At 46.4% G+C, this 26,779-nt stretch overlaps 1 protein-coding gene across 1 annotated transcript in view; it reads right to left on the reverse strand.

Moving 5' to 3' along the window:
• Nucleotides 1-22,769, reverse strand: part of maml3 (mastermind-like transcriptional coactivator 3) — a 665,132-nt gene extending 642,363 nt beyond the window's left edge. Inside the window, exon 1 of the mRNA XM_072495605.1 lies at nucleotides 22,544-22,769. Within this exon, the coding sequence (XP_072351706.1) occupies nucleotides 22,544-22,564 (21 nt within the window). The 5' untranslated portion in view covers nucleotides 22,565-22,769. The remainder of the gene's footprint in view (nucleotides 1-22,543) is intronic.
• Between the last annotated feature and the right edge of the window lie 4,010 nt (nucleotides 22,770-26,779).

Here is a 26,779-nt window from a genome sequence, read left to right on the forward strand (position 1 = left end):
ACAGAAATCCCAATTTAAAAAAAAAATTTGTAAGACTGTGAGGAAAGGATATCTTGCTCCACAAGTGATTACACAAAGAAATAAGGATATGGTATATTAAAACAAACTTTAAAAAAAATTTAAATTGCCCAATTCTTTTTTCCAATTAAGGGGCAATTTAGCATGGACAATCCACCTACCCTGCACATCTTTGGGTTGCAGGGGTCAGACTCACACACACATGGGGAGAATGGGCAAACTCAACATGGACAGCGACCCGGGACCAGGATCAAATCCGCGTCCTTGGCGCTGTGAGGCAGCAGTGCTAACGTCGGCACCACCGTGCCGCCCCTATATTAAAACAAACTTTATTACTAAAACAGTATTAAAATATTTTGAACATCAAACAAGAAACTAGCTTACAAGCACGCCTTATACAAAACTACTCAATACAGTGCATATAGTACCCTTAACTGCTATCTTTATTCCCACTTAAACAGCAGGAAAAGAAAATCTCATCTCTCAATCCACGATTATACCATTGGCACCCAGGAATACTTACTTTACAGAGATGCTCTTTGAGAAAGAAAGATCTTTTGACACTGCTTTAAAGGCAAGATCTGACTCCTGTTAGAACCATGCAGAAAGAGCTCTGGCTGTATTTCTTCAGAAGCTGTTTCAGCTGGTTTCAGCTTCTCTTGTTCTCAGACAAATCTGCACTGCTTTAAAGACTGTTAATCTCTTTTAACTGAATTGCAATGAGGACAAAGTGCTTCACTTTTGGTCACAACTTCATTCAGCTCACAACTGAACTGCTTTATGCAAAATACCTGATGCCTTAGCTCCGTCTAATAATGCAAACAACATACATTAGCCCAAGCTTTTTCACGATGCTTTAATTGCACCACCTACTTCTAAAATATAAATGCCTTTCAAACTAGGATTTCTTATAAAACATGTTTGCAGCAGTCACACATACACTAACCGAGGGTTTTAACCCTTACTGCACCGAATATCTATATACACCTGAAATTCCTACATACATCACAACGGCCATTGGCCAGTGCCTCCTCCTCACCTCACTGAAGACTTCGCAGGCTTACTCCCCACTGTTACGTTGCAACCTCACTTTTGCCTTCGGTTGCCCGGCAGACAAAACACCAGAAACCTGGCTGCTGCTTTAAACTTTTACTCAATGGAAGTTCAGAAACTTCACACCAATTCAGGAGATCCGTGTCTGAACTGCTCAAAGTCTCCATCACCTCTCAATGTCTGGCAAACTGTTTTGCCGCTCTAAAGGGGAGTCCACCAATCAGAGACTGATGTTCTTCTGTATTGCCTGTTGATGATAAACTCATTCTTGAGCCTATCAGCAAATTTAGAGCTACCACGGCTCTGATTGGGGTTTCCATAGTTTCCCACCACAACAGTCACCTCTCTGTATGACCCCGTGCTGCAACGATGTGTGTTTCATTGAAAGTCCTTCTCTGCTGTGGACAGATGAAGACATATTTGCAATATAAACAATAATATTTCTGCTGAAGGATGTTCTCTGGCCATTCTTAATAAAGCTGGTCACCAGGACACGGTCTCAACAACAACAATCTGCAAATGTTTCGCAAATCTTGGGTAACTGGCAGTGATAAGTTTTTATTTTCTTAAGGTGAATATACCAACCCCCCTTAACTTTAAGTGCTCCTGACATGGCTTCTTATTGAGTCCTGCACCCATATCAGGCAGCAAGTCAAGCGTTTTCCGCACTGAGATGAATGTAAGTTCTCGACCTGAATGTCAACCGAACAACCACAAGGGGGGTGGAAGGAAGAGTTTATACCATTCATTGGTTATGGAGAATTCGGAGGGGGTTTGTCCCAAGAAGAATAGGAAGAAAAAATGTTGCTGCTCTGGTCCAGAACTCTGAATACAATTGACAATGAACAATGAACATGTCAGCTAAATGATGAAGCATGTAAATGGATCTACACCAACCATTATTCCCCACAAGTCATGATATGTCTCAATAAATTACTTTGTATCATTCTACACTGTCAGAAACGCAAAGCAGGGGTGGCACGGTGGCGCAGTGGTTAGCAATGCCGCCTACGACGCTGAGGACCCGGATTCAATCCCAGCCCTGGGTCGCTGTCCGTGTGGAGTTTGCACATTCTCCCCATGTCTGCATGGGTTTCACCCCCACAACCCAAAGATGTGAAGGTTAGGTGGATTAGCCATGCCAAATTGCTCCTTAATTGGAAAAAAATAATTGGGTACTCTAAATTTATTTTTAAAAAGAAACTCAAAGCAGGAACTCTACTAAATATTCCAATGTGTGAAGCACATTGAAGGCTAGGAGAGAGAGAGGGTGCAGCTGTTGCCATAGCCCACTTTGATGGCACCCTCAGAAATCTGGAGGCGTTTTCCATCTCCAGCAGCATTTCTTCTGCATTGTTAGGGTTAGATTAACCTGGATAAAGCTGAACACAGACTGGTTCTGGCCTATGGGATGGTGACCCTCTATGCAGCAGAGGAACATGTTCTCTCTCAAATAGAGATCCATTGTTTCCCAATTGTGATGAACCAATCAATTACAAGTGGACAGAAGGTAAAGGGATGTAACCAATGACCTCACACTAAAGCTGAGCCTAAATAAGAGCCATGCCTTTGATAGCCAGATGCCAAATCTTCCAATTGCCAGAGCATTGCCTTTAACTTCAGCAGAAAAAAAGCGAGCTCCTGGCACACATGTAGAACGTCCACTGAGGTTGAGTCACCAGAGCAATCAGTCATGAACATCTGTACGCATCTTGTATAACTACACAGAGAAGCAAGCAAAAAAGACACTTCACAATTACCTCAAGTCTGCTTGACCAGCATTTTGAGCTGACTGTCACTTTCAGAACCAGCTAAGAACAAGGAAATATTGTTAACCCCAAAGTGACAAAGGTATTTTGCACTGAAATTATGATTTGCTTTGCAAGGTCCTCTGAAGAAAATATCACATCTGGATCTAATCCTTGAAGGGCTATAGGCTGCATTCAAGCAGATGGGACAGTGAATATACCAGCAAAGGAGCACAAATGAGAGAGAGCCTTGGACACTACATTAGAACTGCTTGGAATTTATTTGGAGCAGTTTAATGTGAGTAATGTGATGCCACTGAATTATTTGGACTGACTGATTGTGCAGCACGGCATCAGCTGCACAGATATATTTCTCCCCAACTGGCAGGTGCTTTTGGACAGATTGTTCATAACATTGCACATTTTGGCACCTCATAAAATGTACCAATCGAGATCTCCAAAAGGAGCAGCTCGAGATTCTGAAAGCAGTCCGAGGAGCATTAGTTAACACTGGCAGATCGGCCCTCCTTCAAGCATGCTGTCCGATTGTGTAGGTCATTTCAAAGTACTTGCCCTATGACCAGCTGTACTCTTCATTTTCTTCAAAGGGCTGGGCCAACCAATTTTCCTGCTGTCCCAGTGCAGCTACTGTCCTAACAAAAACCATTATTAAATGACTTAGCCGCAGCCTTTGAGGTCAGGTTTCAGATACACTTGAAGTGCTGAGGGTTCAATTGCATTCACTCCCTTACAAGGAGATGTAACTTTCAGTTCTAAACGCTATGCCATTCTGGTTTCACACACACATCAACAGGGTCTGTCTGCTCTTCCCACATACCCTATTTCTTTGGACAATGACATATGGAGATCACTGGTAGAGGAGACAGGATTGGCCAATATTATAGTGAAAGAAGTGCAGGACAAAGTAAACAAAGTATTAAACATTTATAGAAAGAAGAAGCTGTCCCCGTCACCCAGAATGTGATGCCACAGTTAACTTCTTGAATCCCCGGCCGCTGTGTGTGCTCTGCATGAGATCATAACATGTTCCAAATCTGCAGACGCTCTCACCAAATTATAACCCTCAATTATTCAGCATCCTGCTCGTCCATCTCAGCCTCTGGGTGGGATTCTTCAATCTCATCTGTTGCTGCGCGCTGTCAGTGAGAATTTGGGGTTCCAGCCAAAACTCCATTCACTTTCACCTGGAGCAGAGAATCCCAGCAGCGAGTGAGTTTGGAGGTTTTAGGCGCCTGTGTCAACATTCAATTGTCACAGCATTTTGTCCCAATTCTGGAGCAAAGCAGAGAGAATTCTCAGTTGGGCCTCTCGAAGACCCCGATACAGAGATGTCTGTGTAAACTGTGTGGAGACACATATAGTCATGCTCAGTCAGGCAACATACAAATAGCAGCACTGTGCACTGGATAGCAGAGTAGCACTTTTCAGCTTGGCTCCATAGTTCCCTCCATATTTCCTAATTTATCTGGAGCCTGGGACCAACAAAGTACCACTATGGGGTTATTCTGTTGACAGACCAGTTTGACTAGGATTGCAGAACAGCTTGCACCTCTCATGCCTCACTATATCATGGTGTCTGCAAGTTACTATGATCATCTTCTTTGATGAGATTTAAAAACTTCCACCGGTTTAATTGCTTTAATTCACAGACACCCAGCGAGCAGTAACGACAACAGAAAGCCTTCTGACGAAAACTCATGGGTCTTGAAATATTGGGTGGCATTTACTGAGTGTTCAGGCGGGAAATTCCGGTCCCACGCCGGCGCATGGATTTCCTGGCGATGAGGGGTGCTTTTACGGGGAAATTCCATTGACGACGGCGGGTTTGGTAGATTCCGCTGGTGGGCCGTCACCGGAAAACACGCGGTGAGGTGGTCGGTAAATCCTGCTCGCTAACCCTCTTTCTCTCTCCACAGATGCTGTCTGTCCTGCTGAGTATTTCCAGCATTTTCTGTTTTGAATTCAGGCTTCCAGCATCTGCAGCATTTTGTTTTTCACCTTTAATGAGCAGAAAGGTTCTAAATATGTGCTATGTGCAGCCAACAGCCTGAGGAGAAGCCTGGATGAATGGCCATCAGGTGGTGCAGCCCTGCCTCTTTAAACACCAAGTTCAGATGGAAGCAAAACCATCAGACCCTCCCTTATCACTATAGTCAACAGGATTCAACCATTCTTTAAGGCCAAATCTGAAGCATTTATCAAGTTGGGGAGCTTAGTAAAACGTACAAAGAGAGATCCAATTCTTTCAACACATTCATCTGAGGCTCGTTCTCTTGTAATCACACTAAGATAAAAACAGCAAAGTGATTGATCACCAGGTAGTTACTGTATTTGGGCACTCACCAATTGGTTCAGATGAACCAACATCAGCGAGTCAGAAGTATTTAGTGCAGCTCATCCTCAACTACAGGAAGTTCCCGAGGGACTTTTCAAAACAATTAAAGACTTCCCTGAATGTCTAACAACACCAGGTTAAAGTCCAACAGGTTTGCTTGGACTCACTAGCTTTCGGAGCACAGCTCCTTCATCAGGTGAGTGCCCAAATACACCTGATGAAGGAGCTGCACTCTGAAAGCTAGTGATTCCAAACAAACCTGTTGGACTTTAACCTGGTATTGTAAGACTTCTTACTGTGCTCACCCCAGTCCAACAACGGCATTTCCACGCCAAAGCGTGTAATGAGGCAGTGGGGAAGGGAACACTGACAAAGGAGAGTACTTGCAGGCACGGAGATGGGTAGAAGTGTGTATACTTCAATGCAAGAAGCATCAGGAATAAGGTGGGTGAACTTAAGGCATGGATCGGTACTTGGGACTACGATGTGGTGGCCATCATGGAAACTTGGATAGAAGAGGGGCAGAAATGGTTGTTGGAGGTCCCTGGTTATAGATGTTTCAATAAGATTAGGGAGGGTGGTAAAAGAGGTGGGGGGGGTGGCATTGTTAATTAGAGATAGTATAACAGCTGCAGAAAGGCAGTTTGAGGAGTATCACCCTAATGAGGTAGTATGGGTTGAAGTCAGAAATAGGAAAGGAGCAGTCACCTTGTTAGGAGTTTTCTATAGGCCCCCCAATAGTAGCAGAGATGTGGAGGAACAGATTGGGAAACAGATTTTGGAAAGGTGCAGAAGTCACAGGGTAGTAGTCATGGGTGACTTTAACTTCCCAAATATTGAGTGGAAACTCTTTAGATCAAATAGTTTGGATGGGCTGGTGTTTGTGCAGTGTGTCCAGGAAGCTTTTCTAACACAGTATGTAGATTGTCCAACCAGAGGAGGGGCAATATTGGATTTAGTACTTGGTAATGAACCAGGGCAAGTGATAGATTTGTTAGTGGGGGAGCATTTTGGAGATAGTGACCACAATTCTGTGACTTTCACTTTAGTAATGGAGAGGGATAGGTGCGTGCAACAGGGCAAGGTTTACAATTGGGGGAAGGGTAAATACGATGTTGTCAGACAAGAATTGAAGTGCATAAGTTGGGAACATAGGCTGTCAGGGAAGGACACAAGTGAAGTGTGGAACTTGTTCAAGGAACAGGTACTACGTGTCCTTGATATGTATGTCCCTGTCAGGCAGGGAAGAGATGGTCGAGTGAGGGAACCATGGTTGACAAGAGAGGTTAAATGTCTTGTTAAGAGGAAAAAGGAGACTTATGTAAGGCTGAGGAAACAAGGTTCAGACAGGGCATTGGAGGGATACAAGATAGCCAGGAGGGAACTGAAGAAAGGGATTAGGAGAGCTAAGAGAGGGCATGAACAATCTTTGGCGGGTAGGATCAAGGAAAACCCCAAGGCCTTTTACACATATGTGAGAAATATGAGAATGACTAGAGCGAGGGTAGGTCCGATTAAGGACAGTAGCGGGAGATTGTGTATTGAGTCTGAAGAGATAGGAGAGGTCTTGAACGAGTACTTTTCTTCTGTATTTACAAATGAGAGGGGCGATATTGTTGGAGAGGACAGTGTGAAACAGACTGGTAAGTGCGAGGAAATACTTGTTAGGAAGGAAGATGTGTTGGGCATTTTAAAAAACTTGAGGATCGACAAGTCCCCTGGGCCTGACGGGATATTTCCAAGGATTCTATGGGAAGCAAGAGATGAAATTGCAGAGCCGTTGGCAATGAACTTTTCGTCCTCACTGTCAACAGGGGTGGTACCAGGGGATTGGAGAGTGGCGAATGTCGTGCCCCTGTTCAAAAAAGGGACTAGGGATAACCCTGGGAATTACAGGCCAGTTAGTCTTACTTTGGTGGTAGGCAAAGTAATGGAAAGGGTACTGAAGGATAGGATTTCTGAGCATTTGGAAAGACACTGCTTGATTAGGGATAGTCAGCACGGATTTGTGAGGGGTAGGTCTTGCCTTGCAAATCTTATTGAATTCTTTGAGGAAGTGACCAAGCATGTGGATGAAGGTAAAGCAGTGGATGTAGTGTACATGGATTTTAGTAAGGCATTTGATAAGGTTCCCCATGGTAGGCTTCTGCAGAAAGTAAGGAGGCATGGGATCGTGGGAAATCTGGCCAGTTGGATAACGAACTGGCTAACCGATAGAAGTCAGAGAGTGGTGGTGGATGGCAAATATTCAGCCTGGATCCCAGTTACCAGTGGCGTACCGCAGGGATCAGTTCTGGGTCCTCTGCTGTTTGTGATTTTCATTAATGACTTGGATGAGGCAGTTGAAGGGTGGGTCAGTAAATTTGCAGACGATACGAAGATTGGTGGAGTTGTGGATAGTAAGGAGGGCTGTTGTCGGCTGCAAAGAGACATAGATAGGATGCAGAGCTGGGCTGAGAAGTGGCAGATGGAGTTTAACCCTGAAAAGTGTGAGGTTGTCCATTTTGGAAGGACAAATATGAATGCGGAATACAGGGTTAACGGTAGAGTTCTTGGCAATGTGGAGGAGCAGAGAGATCTTGGGGTCTATGTTCATACATCTTTGAAAGTTGCCACTCAAGTGGATAGAGCTGTGAAGAAGGCCTATGGTGTGCTCGCATTCATTAACAGAGGGATTGAATTTAAGAGCTGTGAGGTGATGATGCAGCTGTACAAAACTTTGGTAAGGCCACATTTGGAGTACTGTGTACAGTTCTGGTCACCTCATTTTAGGAAGGATGTGGAAGCTTTGGAAAAGGTGCAAAGAAGATTTACCAGGATGTTACCTGGAATGGAGAGTAGGTCTTACGAGGAAAGGTTGAGGGTGCTGGGCCTTTTCTCATTAGAACGGAGAAGGATGAGGGGCGACTTGATAGAGGTTTATAAGATGATCAGGGGAATAGATAGAGTAGACAGTCAGAGACTTTTCCCCCGGGTGGAACAAACCATTACAAGGGGACATAAATTTAAGGTGAAAGGTGGAAGATATAGGAGGGATATCAGAGGTAGGTTCTTTACCCAGAGAGTAGTGGGGGCATGGAATGCACTGCCTGTGGAAGTAGTTGAGTCGGAAACATTAGGGACCTCCAAGCAGCTATTGGATAGGTACATGGATTACGGTAAAATGATATAGTGTAGATTTATTTGTTCTTAAGGGCAGCACGGTAGCATTGTGGATATCACAATTTCTTCACAGCTCCAGGGTCCCAGGTTCGATTCCGGCTTGGGTCACTGTCTGTGCGGAGCCTGCACGTCCTCCCCGTGTCTGCGTGGGTTTCCTCCGGGTGCTCCGGTTTCCTCCCACAGTCCAAAGATGTGCAGGGTAGGTGGATTGGCCATGATAAATTGCCCTTAGTGTCCAAAATTGCCCTTGGTGTTGGGTGGAGGTGTTGAGTTTGGGTAGGGTGCTCTTTCCAAGAGCCAGTGCAGACTCAGGGGGCCGAATGGCCTCCTTCTGCACTGTAAATTCAATGATAATCTATGATTAATCTAGGACAAAGGTTCGGCACAACATCGTGGGCCAAAGGGCCTGTTCTGTGCTGTATTTTCTATGTTCTATGTTCTATGGCTTCCCTGAATGTAACTAAGAAAAGAGGGGGAGAAAGATTTGGGGAGAAAAGGTAAGGGAAAATATTGGCACATTAAAATAGATCATAAATTCAGCAACATAATTAATTAGAATATTTATTGGACCTAGTCAGACATTTGAAGCAGAAAGAAGTAAGAGTGACTGAAGGTGTAGAGTGGATTGCGGTCATATTGATTGATTTGGGTAGGCGCCTATTTGGCCGTAATCGTAACTGATTAACATATCTGCATTGATCGTTTTTTATTCCACTCAAAAGATCTTTTAACTCACAAAAATATCTCAATAGTCGAACATCACTGACAGCAAGAAGAGTATGCTGTAAACTGTAAAACCAGCTGTACGCATTCCACCCATAAGCACTTTAAAGGCATTCCTGTTTAAAATTAGCGTTCTGAATACTTAAAAGTACAGGTGAGAAGACTGCGTGTTTATAAAAGAAAGATTTCCATTTACATAGAACCTTAAACATTTTTACAGAAAATGAAGCGCTTTTGAAGTTTAGTCACTGTTGTAGGAATCACAGCATTCACAAAGCAAGCTCCCACAAACAGCAATATGGTAATTACCAGATAATCGGCTTTTAATTACTCTGATTAAGGGATAAATATTGGTCAGGATACTGGAATAATTCCTTTGCTCTTCTTTGAAATAGATTCATGTGGTCTTAGAGAGCAGCAAAAGTCTCAGTTTAGCATCTCCATCTGAAAGGTGGCACCTTTGACAGTGTAGTACTGCCTCAGCACTGCACTGGAGTCCTGGCCTAGATTTTTGCACTCAAGTCTCTTGATTGGGACTTAGCACAAAACCTTTGACTCTGCCAAGTGTGCTACTAACTGAACCACAGCCTGTCGTGTTATTCACCCTGGGGTAACATGGTTGCCAGAGATCCGTAGCTGTGGAGGGGCCCGGATCTTCTCCATGCCGCTGGAAGGCACTCGCTGGTCATCACGGAATCACTCGAGGTAAGCCACTTAGAGAAAGTAGACTACTGGTACCATGTTGTGTTATTCACCCTGGGGTAACACGGACTGCAACTGGATGCAGTTGTACTTGAAAGTAGACTCCAAACTGTGATGTTGGTTCAATACGCTTTATTGAACTTGTTAAGCAGTGCACACAGTTCGCTGTGAGTTTGACACTCTACTAATCTAAGCGTGCTTATTATAACTAACTAGACCAGACTAGCTCTGAGCCACGTGTAGAAGGTGCTAACTGATATATACACCCTGACTGTCACTACAGTTGTCACAAGTTGAAAGAGACAGAGTGCTGATGCCTCGTGTGGTTTATAGTGGGAGACCACCCTCTAGTGTTCTGCCTGGTGATTGGTTGTGTTCTGTCCTGTGTGTTGATTGGCTGTACTGGGTGTCTGTCACTGCCTGTCTGTATCTCATTATGGACATGAGTGCATATCATGACACAGCCGATTCCTGCTATTGAATTCATAACATCCCAGCTGGTCTTACAATCAACAATATGCTCTGCTTAATTCAAATATTTAAAACTCTAATTTTTAAACAGGCGTGCTTCAAAAGCAGAACACCAGTCGGTTTCTGTACAAATTGCAGCAGTGTCCAGTCAGAGAAGGTTTTGTTTAAATTTCTTCCATAGACGGGGAAAGGAAGAGCACGAGGTCGCAGTTCAATGAGCTGGGAAAGGTAGAGCACCCAGAGCTATTGAGTACTTCCATCAGAAGATGCCACCTTTCCTTTGTGAAACAGATTATCGGTATTAATCAGGTCGATTACGTCAATGCAGGAAAGGAATTCGCCGCTTGTTCCCAGCATGCTCTGTGAATGGCTATGAAACCCTACCCTGTACTGATCATAAACTGTGATTCTGGGCACTGTACTCTGCATGAGTGTGATCAATGCAACAAAAATCCAACACCATCCTCCGCCCTCACCTTCAACAACAAATGCGAGGTTTCACGTGCTTCTTTGTCACTAAGATTGAGGCCATCCAAGCAGCTGGCTCTGCCTCTTCCCTCTCTTGCCCTTGCCCACAGGAACTAACTTTCTGTAAGACTCTCCCCCACCTAAGTTCTGACCATGCTGCTTTCTCCAGTTACTCTCCTATTGTCCCTCATGCCCTCTCTGAGCTCACCTTGTCCATGAAACCCACCTCCTGCTACTTCAACCCTATTTCCACTAAACCACTGTCCAGCTTGGCTTTCACGTTACCTGATATTCTTCATGGTTCTCTCTCCTAGAGAGAACACCCCACCCCTCTCACTGCCCCACTTCATCAAAGTAGGAATAACTTCTCTCCTCAAAAAAAACCTGTTGATTTCTCCATTGCTACAAACTGCCACCCACCCCCCCTCCACTCCCCTCTACAACCTCGCTTTCCTCTCTTAAGTCCTCGAATCTGTCGTTGCCTCCAAATTCACACCCAGCTTTCCCAGAGTTCCATGTTTCAATCCCTGCAATCAATAAGCTGTGTTAAAGCACCAAATGAATGCAACTTGATGTTATTGAACTTTGGCAAAGAGTTATCCAGACCCGAAACGTTAGCTCCCTTCTCTTTGCACAGAGACAGCCAGGCCTGCTGAGATTGTCCATTTTTTTCTATTTGTGTTCCAGGTTCCAGCACCTGCAGTAATTTGCTTTCACCTTGATGTTATTGTTGTTGAATAAAATATTTTAGCGAACTTTTCATTACTGAAATTATTTAGTTATATATTAAAATAACAATCACTGATAGTAAATGCGTGTATCTCAATAATCTGTAAGTAGGAGGCTCCCATGCTCTATCTTGCTGCAATTCCTGTATTCTTACCACTAAAACTGGCAAATATCAGAGGACAATTGAGCAGTGCTGGTAATAACTGGTCCACACCTCAGCGGGAGTCACCACCTTCTGCAGAAGGTGAAAAAAATGAGTTGATAAGTCATGAACTGAGCAATTTTATAAGATTAAGGTCAAGAAGAGAGATAATTAAGGAATTTTGCAGAATAAAAACCAAATTAATTGATTTTACAGGAGCTGGGTAAAATGCTAGATTAGTGAAGAAAAACTCTTTACAAGATAAGGACTAAAGAAATTGATACAGTGTATGGTATCAAACCCCCACAGCAGAGAGTGATTGCAAAGGCCATCAATAATAAGGTAGTAAAGAAAACATCCAAATGGGGATTCAAAAGAAATGGCATAATCCAACAAGTGGAAGGAATGTGAAACTCACTGCCACATGGAGTAATTGAGGCAATTTGCATGGATGCATTAAAGGAAATACTGGATAAACACATGGGGCATAAAGGAAAAGAAGGAAATGCTTATAAGGTTAGATGAAGTACAATGGGCGGCTCTTGTGGAGCAGAAATGCCAGCATAGACCATTTGGACTGAATGGCCTGTTTCTGTACTCTCCACTCAATGTAACTTGACAGGTTGGGACTAAAATCCACAGTAGAGCTTTAAGATGTCGGGGCTAAAAAGAAAAATTCAGAGCACTGCAGATCGCACGACCAAAGCAAAAAGAATGGATCATGCAAATCTGTGCGACTGATAGAAACCATGGTGCGGAATTTTCCATCCCTTCCCACCAGCGGGACTTTCCGGTCCTGCCGAAGCCATTGAAGTTTTGAGCAGCCCTGCCCCCGCCACAACGGGGCTGTAAGATTCCGCCCATGGAAGAATATAAATTTGTAAGAGTGGACATTCAGCACAGAAGAACTGAACTATAACAAGGGTACAAAATCAAGCCTTCAGGATGCAGACAAGAATACCAGACTGTGTCATAACTATGTAATAATAGAAAGAAAGAAAAAAGACAATTATTCTTTATATGACATCAATGAAAACAGAGGAAACATTAGTTCTGTAAGATTCACGGGCAATGAAAAGAATCAAAGACGTTCTATAAGACTGAGAATAAACTAGAGTACATAATATTACATTATAAATCAAAAGTAAAATATGAGATGCTACAGGATCGCATACAACAACATGTCGGCATCTGGATAAGTTTATATTGGGGTGCGATCTACAGGATCAAGACTAGTGCTTTGGATACGGTCGATCAACAGGACAGGGCATAAAGCAGCTTCACTGTCACAAAAAGATTGGACACATCACTCCAACAAGATAGAAATTAAAACACAAGACACAATGAGCTTGATTTTTCCAGGGTGTACTGTAATAGGATTGAAAATCCAAAATGTGTTCCGGTGACGGCCATGCGCGGGTAGGTCGCGAAATCAGCAGCTCCCGCCGCGAACGGACTAACAGGCCCTTTTAAGGATTTTAGCGGCTCCTCCTCGGCAAAATTCGGCAGTCAAACAACACTGGAAGGCTCCTCGCATCAGTTTATGGAAGGGACCAGGAGTAAGACGGCGAAACAAGCAAATACCGAGAAGCGGGTGGAACGGGCGCGGGAGCACAAAATGGCGGTTGGCTCGGATCAGGCAGCGTGGGCCCAGTGGTCACGGGAACAGCAGGAGTTCCTTAGAAGTTGTTCTGCTGACCTGAAAACGGAGATGCTGGCCCCGATGAAGACCTCAATGGAGAAGATGGTTGAGACTCAGAAGATGCAGGAAAAGGCAATCAAGGAGATCGAGAAAAAGGTCTCGGATAACAAAGACAAGATACTTGGTCTGGCCGTCAGGGTGGAGGCGCATGATGCCTTGCATAAGAGATGGCAGGAGAGGTTGGAAGACCTTGAAAACAGGTCCAGGAGGCAAAATCTGCAAATTCTGGGCCTCCCTGAGGGTGTGGAGGGGTCGGATGCGAGTGCATTTGTGACCATGTTGCTGAGGACCCTGGTGGGGACGGGGGCATTTCCTCGGCCTCTGGAACTGGACGGGGCGCACACAGTCCTTGCAAGGAAGCCCAAAACTAACGAACCGCCGAGGGCTATGGTGGTACAATTTCACCGCTTCTCAGACAAGGAACGTGTCTTGCTATGGGCTAAAAAGGAGCGGAGCAGCAGGTGGAGAACAGCGTAATTCGCATTTACCAGGACCTGGGAGCAGAACAGGCCAAGAGGCGCGTTGGATTCAACCGTGCTAAGACGGCCCTCCACAACAAAGGGGTGAAGTTCGGACAGCTGCATCCGGCGAGGCTTTGGGTCACGTATCAAGATCGTCACCACTACTTTGATACACCGGACGAGGCGTGGACATTTATCAAACAGGAAAAGTTGGACTCGAGCTAAAGGACAGCAACACTGGGACGAAACGCTCTGGTGGGGAGGGGTAACATGATGCTGCCCTAACATAAGATTGGGAGTAATGTTAATTGTTTGATAGCCGGAGGGAGCTATGTTATGTTGTTTCCCTTTTTGTTCCCTGTTTCTCTGACCATGTTCTCGGCTTTTGTGGAGTTCGGCCGCAGAGGGGAGAGAGGGGCCCTATACATAGGGCTGCTCTTCAGGCATCTGGAGCCGTTTCTTTTGTGGGGCCGGGTTAGCGCCTGGGTTTTTTTTTCTACCACTGGGGGCGGGGGTGTGTGGAAAATATTCTTTGGGGGCTGTAAAGGCAGTTAAATTGGGCTTTCCATAGGAAGGGAGGGGCCCGAATAACGAGGCAACAGGATGATCAGAGACAGAGGCGAGAGCGTCCGGGGTCAGCGTGGGTCAGCTGACTCCCGGAAGCGTTGTTGCTAACTTTTGGTTGGCTCTTAAATGTTGCCCGTTGTATCTTTACTTAATTTGCTCTGTTTCTATAACCTTTGCTCTAGAGTCGCCAGGTATCTTTATACCGCCACGACGTTCAAGTTCAAGTACTGATCAATAACTCAACACACCAATTAGTAAGATTCAAATCAAAACACATTTATTATACACAGTAAATCAGTACTCATGCATAAACTCTACTTTCTAGACTACTCTCTATCACTAAAAGGCCTATACTTAGCTTCAGTACTGGCCCATCAGGTCAGGGGAACAAATGGCCTTTCGTTCGATTCTGAGCCTGCAGGATTCAAAAGCTGGTATGGACTGGTAGCTAGGAGCGCCTATCTCGTAGCGTGCGTTGACTGGAGACTTACTTGGTTGATGCGGCAGCTTGGACAGGTCGCTCTCAAGGGTTGATTCGAGTTGCTGAGTGACCCTGTCAAGAAGGACGAATTGAACTAGGGGACTCTATTTTATAGTCCCCAGGGGCTTTGGGCGGACCCCGTACCTGGTTCCAAGTGATTGGACTACGTTCCGATCACTTGGATCGATTTCTCCAATACTGGAGCTGTTCCCTGATCACTGGGCGGTCCCTAAGTGTCCGTTGGCTTTCCTTTGTCTTGGCTCCTGCTGGCGCCGAGGAGTCTGGCTTGGCCTTATTCACCTTAAATGTTTCAATTGTTCCCGGGGATCGCTCATTAGTATGCAGATGGCTGTAAGTTTCAGTGCTGTCTGGGCTTCTGCAAGTTCTAATACACATGAGACTTTGCACTTGCTAGTTTTTCCTGGCTTGGCTGAATTTCCCTGTAGTCTTTGCGGATCTCCATTTTAAGTCGGGAAGTGGCCAACCCAGGTGGCTACAGCGTAATGGGGGGAGAGTTAGTGTTAAGCTGGTGCTTGACTTGGGGATTGGGATCGTGGGGCTGTTGGGGGGGTGGGGGGTGGGTTGCTGCTTTACTGACAGAAAAGGAGTCAACTTGGGGGAACAGATGGAGAGTCGGGGGGGGCGGGTCTTCCAATGGGAGGGCTCAAGTAAGCGGGAGACACGGGCTCGTGGCTGGCCGAAAAAAGGGGATGGCTAGTCGGCAGGGGAGGGGGGGTTAACCCCGCGTCCAGGCTGATCACGTGGAATGTGAAGAGACTGAATGGGCCGGTCAAGAGGGCTCGCGTGTTCTCGGATGGAGAAAGGCTAGTTGAGGAGATACTCAGAGTAGACGGGAGTTACGCGGAGATCCCCGAGACAGGGCTATTGAAGGAGCGCCAGAGACTGCAGGGGGAGTTTGATCTGCTGACCACTGGGAAGGCGGTAGCACAGCTGAGGAAGGTAAAAGGGGCAGTCTATGAATATGGGGAGAAAGCGAGTAGAATGCTGGCGCACCAACTTCGTAGGAGGGAGGCGGCCAGGAAAATTGGGGAAGTTCGGGATAAGGATGGTAATACGGTCATGGACCCAGAGGGGGTGAACAAAGTCTTCAGGGTGTTTTATGGTAAACTGTACGAGTCAGAACCCCCGGCGGGAGGGGAAGGGATGAAGCAATTCATGGACCAATTGAGGTTTCCAAAGGTGGAAGAGGACCTGGTGGAGGGACTGGGGGCCCCAATAGAGTTGGAGGAGATTGTTAAGGGCCTAGGGAGTATGCAGTCGGGCAACGCCCCTGGGTGGGATGGCTATCCTGTAGAATTCTACAATAAATGTTTGGAACTGTTGAGACCACTCCTGCTAAAGTCCTTTAACGAGGCTAAAGAAAGAGGGCCCCTCCCACCAACAATGTCACAGGCTTCGATTTCACTCATTCTCAATGGGAGAACAATCCGCTACAATGTGGGTCCTATAGACCGATATCGCTCTTGAACGTGGATGCCAAATTGCTGGCCAAGATTTTGGCCGCTAGAATTGAGGACTGTGTCCCAGGGGTGATAGGGGAGGATCTGATAGGCTTCGTCAAGGGCAGGCAACTGAACTCCAATGTACGGAGGCTCCTAAACATTATTATGATGCCCTCAGAAGGAGGGGAGGCAGAAGTAGTGGCTGTGGTGGATGCAGAGAATGCCTTTGACCGGGTGGAATGGAAGTACCTGTGGGAAATGCTAAGAAGGTTTGGATTCGTTGAGGGATTCATAGGGTGGGCCCAACTACTTTATCAGGCCCCCATAGCAAGTGTATGCACGAACAGGGTGAGGTCGGAATATTTTAGGCTCCATTGAGGGACGAGGCAGGGGTGCCCCCTCTCTCCATTATTATTCGCCCTTGCAATAGAGCCATTGGCCATAGCGCTGCGGGCTTCAAAGAACTGGCAGGGGTTGGTTCGGGGGGAGGGGAGGAGCATCGGGTCTCGTTTTATGCGGATGATCTGCTCCTGTATATTTCGGACCCAGTAGAGGGGATGGGGGAGGTCATGGAGATTTTGAAGGACTTCGGCAATTTTTCGGGGTACAACTTAAACGAGAAGAAAAGCGAGATGTTCGTGATCCAAGCTAAAGGGCAGGAAAAGAGACTGGTGGAGAAGAGCTTTTGGTACGTAGGTATACAGGTGGCTCGGAACTGGGATGCCCTCCACAAGCTTAACTTATCCCAGTTGGTAGAGCAGATGGAGGGGGACTTTAAAATGTGGGACATGCTCCCGCTTTCTCTAGCGGGGAGGGTGCAGACCGTTAAAATAACGGTCGTCCCCAGATTTTTGTTTGTCTTCCAGTGCCTTCCCATCTTCATTCCTAAGTCCTTTAAGCAGGTGAACAAGATCATTTTGGGCATGTATGGGCAAATAAGACCCCGCGAATAAAGGGACTGGATCTAGAGCGCAGTCCGCGGGGGGGGGGGGGGGGGGGGGGGGGGGGGGGGTTGCTGGCGCTGCCGAATCTTTGCAGCTACTATTGGGCGGCTAATATAGTCATGATCAGGAAATGGGTATTGGGGGAGGGATCAACGTAGGAGCGGTTAGAGGCGGCCTCGTGCAAAGGCACCAGCTTAGAGGCACTCGTAACGGCACCGCTGCTGTTCTCGCCGGCGCGCTACTCCTCAAGTCCGGTGGTAGCGGTGGCCCTAAGGATCTGTGGAGGAGACACAGGGGGGTGCTCAACATCGCTCAACTCTGCCTCACCTCAGCTCCTCTGCTGATAGAACCCTCATCCATGTCATTGTTACCTCTAAACTGGACTATTCCAAAGGTTTCCTGACTGGCTTCTCACATTCCATCCTCCATAAACTTGACCATCAAACATTCTGCTGCCCACGTCCTTAATCGCAACACATCCCTTTCACCCATAGCTTTAAGCAATTTTAAAATTTCTACCCTTGTTTTCCCTACAGTGCAAAAGGAGGCCATTTGGCCCATCAGATCTGCACCAATCCTCTGAAGGAGCATTCTACCTAGGCCCACTCCCCTGCTCTATCCCCACAACCTCTCGCATTGATCATGGCAAATCCACCTAATCTGCACATCTTTGGTTTATGGGAGGAAACCGGACCACCCAGATGAAACCCATGCAGACACTGGAAGAACGTGCAAACTAAGAAGGTCGTGCAGTGCTGGTCTGAGGAAACAGAAGAGCTCTTACGTGACTGCTTAGAGACAGTGGACTGGTCCATATTTAAGAACTCAGCGACCAACTTAAATGAGTATGCCACCACTGTCACAGACTTCATCAGCAAATATGTGGACGACTGCGTGCCAAAGAAAGCAGCACGTACGTTCCCCAACCGGAAACCATGGCTCAATCGCGAGATTGACTCCCTACTGAAGGACATATCTGAGGCGTTCAAGTCAGATGACCCTGACCTATACAAGAAATCCAGGTACGACCTCTACAAAGCCATCCGAGGTGCCAAGAGAGAATATCAAACCAAGCTAGAGTCACAGACAGACTCTCGGCAGTTGTGGCAAGGACTAAACAACATAACGGGCTACAAAGCGAAGCCGAGCAGTATCTCCGGCAGCAGCGCACCCCTTCCCGATGAACTCAATGCATCATATAAGTTCGAGCAGGTAACCAACAATCCGCTGTCGAGTGCCCCAGAAGCCCATAACTCACCCATATCCACCATCACAGCTTCCGAGGTCAGATCGGCCTTCCTGAAAGTGAACCCTAGGCAGGTGATGGGCCCGGATGGGATCCCTGGTCGTGCACTCAGAGTCTGCGTGGACCAGCTGGCAGAGGTGTTTGCGGACATCTTGAACTGTCCCTACTCCACTCCGAGGTCCCCACCTGCTTCAAGAAGACCACCTTCATACCAAAGAGGAACCAGGCAACGTGCCTCAATGACTACCGTCCGGTAGCCCTGACTTCAGTCGTAATGAAGTGCTTCGAGAGCTTGATCGTGAAGCGCATCACCTCCATACTCCCAGAACCCCTTGATCCACTGCAATTCGCATACCGTCGCAACCGGTCCACAGCAGACGCCATTTCCCTGGCCCTACACTCATCCCTAGAGCATCTCGACAACAAGGACTCCTACATCAGACTCCTATTTATTGACTACAGCTTTGCCTTCAACACCATAATCCCAGCCAAGCTCATATCAAAGCTCCAAAACCTAGGACTTGGCTCCCCACTCTGCAACTGGATCCTCGATTTTCTGACCAACAGACCACAATCAGTAAGAATGAACAACAACACCTCCTCCACAATAGTCCTCAATACCGGGGCCCCGCACAGCTGCGTACTTAGCCCCCTACTATACTCCCTGTACACATACGACGGCATGGCAAAATTTGGTTCCAACTCCATCTACAAGTTTGCTGACGATACAACCATAGTGGGCCGGATCTCGAATAACGACGAGTCAGAATACAGGAGGGAAATAGAGAACCTTGTGGAGTGGTGCAGCGACAACAATCTCTCCCTCAATGCCAGCAAAACTAAAGAGTTGGTCATTGACTTCAGGAAACAAAGTACTGTACACACCCCTGTCAGCATCAACGGGGCCGAGACGGAGATAGTTAGCAGTTTCAAATTCCTAGGGGTGCACATCTCCAAAAATCTGTCCTTGTCCACCCACGTCGACGCTACCACCAAGAAAGCACAACAGCGCCTATACTTCCTCAGGAAACTAAGGAAATTCGGCATGTCCACATTAACCCTTACCAACTTTTACAGATGCACCATAGAAAGCATCCTATCAGGCTGCATCACAGCCTGGTATGGCAACTGCTCGGCCCAGGACCGCAAGAAACTTAAGAGAGTCGTGAACACCGCGCAGCCCATCACACGAACCTGCCTCCCATCAATTGACTCCATCTACACCTCCCGCTGCCTGGGGAAAGTGGGCAGCATAATCAAAGACTCCTCCCACCCGGCTTACACACTCTTCCAACTTCTTCCATCGGGCAGGAGATTACAGAAGTCTGAGAACACGCACGAACAGACTCAAAAACAGCTTCTTCCCTGCTGTTACCAGACTCCTAAATGACCCTCTTATGGACTGGCCTCATTCACACTACACCCTGTATGCTTCATCCAATGCCGGTGCTAATATAGTCACATTGTATACCTTGTGTTGCTCTATTATGTATCTTCTTTTCTTCCCATGTACTTAATGATCTGTTGAGCTGCTCGCAGAAAAATACTTTTCACTGTACCTCGGTACACGTGACAATATACAAATCCAATCCAATCCAAACTCCACGCAGAGAGTCACCCAAGGCTGGAATTGAACTCGGGTCCCTGGGGCTGTGAGGCAGCAGTGCCAACCAATGTGACACCGTGCTGCCATGCCGTTTCCAAATCCTTCCATGGCCTCGTCCCATGTTGGATGATATTACTGAAGTCCTTGGGTGGGATTCTCCACTGTGAGTCCGCCTCTCTACCGCTGCCAGAGAGGATTGAGAATTTTGGTGCTCAGACAAATCTCCACTGACTACAGTGGGAATGGAGAAACCCGCCTGCGTGAAGGAACAGAGAATCAAAGTCCTTGGGCTGGATTCTCCGATTTTGAGACTAAGTGCCGACGCCAGCGTGGAAACAGTGGCGTTTTACGATGCCAAAATTGGCCCCAAACCCTCATCAATTTCCGGGACCGGTGAGGGACTAGCAGCGGTGCCGGGTAAAACTCCCGGCTCCAGCGGCAAAAATAGCCGAAGAATAGCCGGGTCCGTGGCCGCGCATGCGCACAGCGACGACCTGCAGCGGTCGCGCCATACAACATGGCGCCAGCCGCATGGGGACCTGACCTGCCAGACAGTGCCCCCCTGGACCCCCCACCCTCGCCACTCCTGGACCACCCTCCACCAGTCCCTCCAGCCCTCACTGAAGCCCCCCCGGCCAGCGGCACGGCTCCCTCCCGACTGTGGCGCCACTGGACACAGTCCGCAGCTGCCACGAGAGGTTAACGAAAACTGAGAGCAGTGAACTGCGCCGTCGGAAACTTGGCCCATCGGGGGCGGAGCATCGAGGGGGGGCCTTCAGGTGATGTCCTGAAGCCGTCCCAACGGCGTGCGGCGTACTCCCCGATGACGCCGTTTTGGATGAGGTGGAGCGTCCGAAAACAGGCGTCACCCCCGATTCAGTCGTAAAAAGGGATTCTCCGCCCAATCGCCGATTACAATATCGGCGTCGGGCACCAGAGAATCCCTCCCCCCCTTATGTCTGCAATCTCCTCAGGATATCTGCATCCCTCTAATTTTGGCCATTTGAGCATCCCCAATTTTAATTGGTGTACCATTGGTGGATAAGCCCTCAGCTGCCTATGCCGTAAGCTCTGAAATTCTCTGTCTAAACTGCGCTACATCTCTATCTTTCGTTTCTCCTTTAAGATGCCCCTTAAAATCTATCTCTTTGGACCATCCTTTGGGCCATCTACCCTAATACTGCCTTATGCGGTTCAGTGTCACATAATAATAATCGCTTAATGTCACAAGTAGGCTTCAATGAAGTTACTGTGAAAAGTCCTTCTGTGAAGCATCTTGGGAAATGTTATGTTAATGCTGCTATATAAATCAAGTTGTTGTTGTTATCCACCTAAGTTATTCAGACTGAAACAAAGCACGTAGGATATGATAAAAACTAGTATATCTGAATACATTTGCAGTGGCCAAGGTGTAAGAGTCCCCTCCTCCCCCCCCCCCCCGCCCCCGACTTTACTCTTTAAGTATGAAAACATTATTTTCTAATGTCCCCATGGTAATATCTATTACACAAGAGGCCCGAGGCTTAATCCTATGTAAACTACACTTTAACAAATTTGCATTAATAATCAAACAAGAAAGTACACCTAATGAACCAGAACGGATACATAGAAGAACGCACTTGGGTAGGTGGTGGTACAGGACAGGGCATTATCGAGTACAGATACACCACAACCAGGAATAAAACGCAGAACAGGTTCAGATCACAATTAAAACATGTGGTGGAATATTTATTGGATTGGACTGAATGGAGCCAGCATGGTTTCATGAAGTTATCAAGCTCCTAGATCATGGCTAAAACGTGGTATAGATCAACTAACTATAGAACTGAGACCACTATCATAGATTGGATCGGAGTCAAGCATAAAACTGAAGTACCGCAGACTGTCTACATGATTGAGAGCACTCGAGGCTGAGAACCAGCACATGAATTAATCTACCTAACTGGGGGGGGGGGGGGGGGGGAAACATGATACCAAAATAGTCAATGCAAACATATGGCCTGGATTCACTGCATGGGCTGGAATAAATACACAGACTTTTTTAGTTGTCACACCCTTGGCCTCAAGTAATAGATTATGGATCATTTCTTCTTACCAGAATTATGGACTCACTCTGGAATCAAACCTCAATTGACAAAACATGGTTTTCTGGTATCATTTCAACTTTAATAGATGAAAAATACTTACAGCATACACTACAGATGTGCACTACGATTAGTTCCAAATTTTGGTGTGACTTTGGAATCAAAGCCCGATGACAGAGTGGCTTGAACGACTATATGCACCGAGTCTGACTCAAACCCATGCTCTCCCTATGTGCGGTACCCAGCACACAGGATGAAAGCTGGTAATTAAATAAGAGTATTCTGCAGGCATGCCTTGGATTAGGACATCAGAGTGGTGTGGATGCTGTTCACAACATAATATTTGAGAGACTAATTTGGAGGCATCATCAGTAAAGTTGGTAAATTTAAACCAACTGAACTTAAAGGAAAACTTACCTCTTCAGAGTTGGGTTTCATATCACTTTCATACCAGAGTTTCCCCACTGTAAACACTCAGGTCGTGTGAAGCCAGTATTGATATCTCAGCAGTCTCGTTGTTCTCATGATAATGAAGCTGCTCCCCATAACAAAAGCTTCTTTCTCTGTCCTGTTCCTTCTTGGTAGTCACACTCATGCAGTCTTTTAGCTACACTGAGACTGCTTTTGCCTGTAGTTTAAATGGAGTGGGGGGGGGGGGGGGGTTGGGGGTGATGGGTGGGAGGAGGGAGCTGAAGAAAGGAAACTCTGATTTTATCAAACTAGTACCTGCAGTGGGCAAATCAGTAACCTAGATGGATTTAAGTGGACTTTCTCCAGGAACGCAAATAAAATGTGAAATAGAGGCTTAGCAAGGTCAGGACTTGGGTTCAGCAACGAACAAATTCAGGATTCGGATGAAAACACACAACACATTCTTTACACTCTGGCAGCTAAAATATGGGATGGATTGTCTCTGGAATCAGGACTATGTGAAGCTTAAACTGTGAGACAGATCACCTCTGGGATCAGGACTCTTGACTTCTTTCCGGAACAAAGTTAAGGCGTAAAATGGACTATCTGGTTGCAAAATGAAACATGACTGAGATGTGGTTAAAGAACAAAGAAAATATCAGAATCAGAGAAAAACAGGAGGGACAAATAAAGACATTCATCCCATCAGATTTCTTCAAAATCTCAAATTAGTTTAATAAAATACATCAATAATGAATATCCCTGGCCAATATATTTGAGGCAATATTTTATTTGGCCTTTAAAATTTTTTTTGTACTTCACATTTTTTGCACGAGCTGTTGCTAAAGATGGTGAGATAATTGGATGAAAAAGGCAGTACCGATGAAAGGTCATCGACCTAAACCTTCAACACGGTTCCTCTCTCCATAGATACTGCCAATCCGACAGAAGATTTCCAGCATTTATTTTAATATTTGGAATGGCAATTTACTGTTTTGAACCTGCATTCTCTTGTTACTCTCACTTTTTAGTTCAAAATAATATTTTGGGTATTTCTGTACCTATAGCAGTCTTATGCACCTCTGCAGGATCACATCTCGGATGCTTTCTTTCCAGGCATGAAAACCTGGCCATCACTCAGATTCCTGGATCTGGGGCAATTCCCGTAGCTCTTTTCCATTTGGCCTCCAGCACTTTAAGGTGTGGTCTGACCATTACAAGGTTTGATACCACCGTACACTGATTTATAATCTTTTTTAAAAATTTAGTGTATACAATTACGTTTTTCCAATAAAGTAGCAATTTAGCGTGGTCAATCAACTGTTGCTAACTTTTGGTTGGTTCAATTGGCTCTGTTTTATAACCTTTGCTCTCGAGTCACCAGGTATCTTTATGATACCGCCGGAGGTTCAAATTCAAGTAATGATCAATAACTCAACACACCAGTTAGTAAGATTCAAATCAAAGCACATTTATTATACACAGTAAATCGCTACTCATGCATAAATTCTACTTCTAAGCTACTTCTACAACTAACAGGCCGATACTTAGCTTCGGATTGGCCCACCAGGTCAGGGGAACAAATGGCCTTTCGTTCGCATTCTGAAAATGCGGGATTCAAAGCCGGTATGGACTGGTAGCTAGGAGCGCCTACCTCGTAGCGAGCGTTGACTTGAGACTTACTTCAGTGATGCGGTAGCTTGGACAGTTCACTCTCAAGGGTTGGTTTGCGTTGCTGAGTGACCCTGTCAAGAGGAATGATTTGAACTTGGGGGCTTAACTTTATAGTCCCCAGGGGCTTCCCACCTTTTGGGGCGGACCCTGTACCTGGTTCCAAGTGATTGGACTTCGTTCCAATCGCTTGGTTCGATTTCTCCAATACTGGAGCGGTTCCCTGATCGATTGGCGGTCTTAAGGTGTGCGTTAACCTCTTTTGTGTTGGCTCCTGCTGGCGCCAGGGAGTCTGGCTGAGCTTTGTTCGTCCCAAATGTTGCGATTGTTCCCGGGGATCGCTCATCAGTATGTAGATGGCTGCTACATTATTATTCAGATGGTTGCTTGTATCGATGCTGTCTGGGCTTTTGCAGAGTTTAATACACAGTAAACTTGCACCTGCTGGTTTCTGCCTGTGTTGGCTTAATTTCCCTGCAGCCTTTGCTGTTCTCCATTTTACATCGGGAGTTGGCCAACCCAGGTGGCTCCACTCCCTCCTTGTGATCCTAACGTGAAGCGTGAAGGATCACAGAACTGTGTTGGTTTTCATTCCCTGACCCGGCGAGCACTCTTCTATGGCCTCTACACTGACCATAACTATGCAAAAAACATTTTTAACTGACAATCCTGAGGGGCACTATGTCAAACAGGGACATGCATTACAAAACAAGAAAATGGGAACCTCTAACTATCCTTAATATACTACACTCACTCAAACATTTCATCACACTAACTTCCTAAACCATACAAACAAAATCATAGCAGTTTTATACTCATTTTCCTGGCTTGACAGTCAAGCTCAGGATTGTACAATTGCTCATGGACATTTCTTTATTGTCAACAAATCGCAAACGAATGCTCTTTATTATAGATTGCAGGGGTCGGGGGTCTGGTCGTATCCGAAAATCGGGGATCTGATCCTATATACCGGGGTGCGAGCGCGGTAGGCTCTCCTTCTCCATTTTCTCAGACGAATAGTCTGCACGATGCTGCAGAGTATCGCCAATACCAACAGGGATTCTATCACGTAGGACAGGGAGTACCAGGTTATAAACCTGTCACACCAGGATGATGTGGTGTCGCTTGTGACTGGGCTCTGGGTACTGTGGGGAAGTGAAACATTAACGGCTGGGGGAGTTGAGGTCAGGGGGTTTGCGTTCGCGCGCAACCAACTGTCCATTAGGGTTATGAGCCACGCGGAGGATGTCCTCATGGTTCTTCTTCTTTCTCTTCTCTTCTCTTCTCTGGTCCTGGAGCTTCTGGAGTTCTGTGGAATCAAGCATAGTGTCTCTTACTATCTTGGTTTAATATCTCGTATGATAGGCTGTCTGTCTTTTAGTGCCAATTACTCCCTTTATAATTGATCACTATGTGTGACTCACTCATTTTTCTTTCCAAAAACTGAATTTCAGGACAAGACACACTTACAATTACTGAACCAGTGCGAGCCGTCTCGCAGGCTGTGCGATTTACCATCCAAATGTTTGAGGATGTAAATAGCAGAGGGTTGGCAACCTAAATAAATTCTCTTTTTAAAAAAAAATGTTTATTCAAAGTTTTTCCAACAAAAATTTTCAACCAGTTAAACCCCCGCCCCCGTAACAGAAAAGTAAAAGACAAAAGAGCAAAACAAAACATAAACATATCAAACAAACATAGTACAGAACTTATACAATGTGTTTCTCCTGCACATATTAACCCTCCCCTATGTTTGTACAAATATTACCTGGGAGAAACCCCCTCTCCCACCCACCCAAATATCCCCCCCCCGAAAGAAATATCCCCCCTCCCCCTCCCCCCCCTCCCTGGGTTGCTGCTGCTGCTGCTGACCGAGCTCCTTCTAGCGCTCCGCGAGATAGTCAAGGAACGGTTGCCACCGCCTGAGGAACCCCTGCGCAGACCCTATCAGGGCAAACTTTATCCTCTCTAGCTTAATGAACCCTGCCATGTAATTTATCCAGGCTTCCACACTGGAGGGCTTTGCGTCCTTCCATAATAGCAAGATCCTCCGCGGGCTACCAGGGATGCAAAGGCCTGAATGCCGGCCTCTTTCGCCTCCTGCACTCCCGGCTCGTCCGCCACCCCAAATAATGCCAGCCGCCAACTTGGTTTGACCTGGACTTTCACCACCTTGGACATAGTCCTCACGAAACCCCTCCAGAACCCTTCCAGTGCCGGGCACGACCAAAACATGTGGACGTGATTCGCCGGGCTTCCCGAGCACCTCCCACATCTGTCGTCCACCCTAAAGAACCTACTCAGCCTCGCCCCCGTCATATGCACTCTGTGAACAACCTTAAACTGTATCAGGCTGAGCCTGGCACATGAGGAAGAGGAATTAACCCTACTCAGGGCATCCGCCCATAGACCCTCTTCAATCTCCTCCACCAACTCCTCCTCCCACTTGCCCTTCAGCTCCTCTACCAGAGCCTCCCCTCTTCTTCCCTCTCCTGATATATCGCCGAAACCTTGCCCTCTCCGACCCATACACCCAAAATCACCCTGTCCTGGATCCGCTGTGCTGGGAGC

The sequence above is a fragment of the Scyliorhinus torazame genome, chromosome 3 (assembly GCF_047496885.1).
Source record: "Scyliorhinus torazame isolate Kashiwa2021f chromosome 3, sScyTor2.1, whole genome shotgun sequence".
NCBI lineage: Eukaryota > Metazoa > Chordata > Chondrichthyes > Carcharhiniformes > Scyliorhinidae > Scyliorhinus > Scyliorhinus torazame.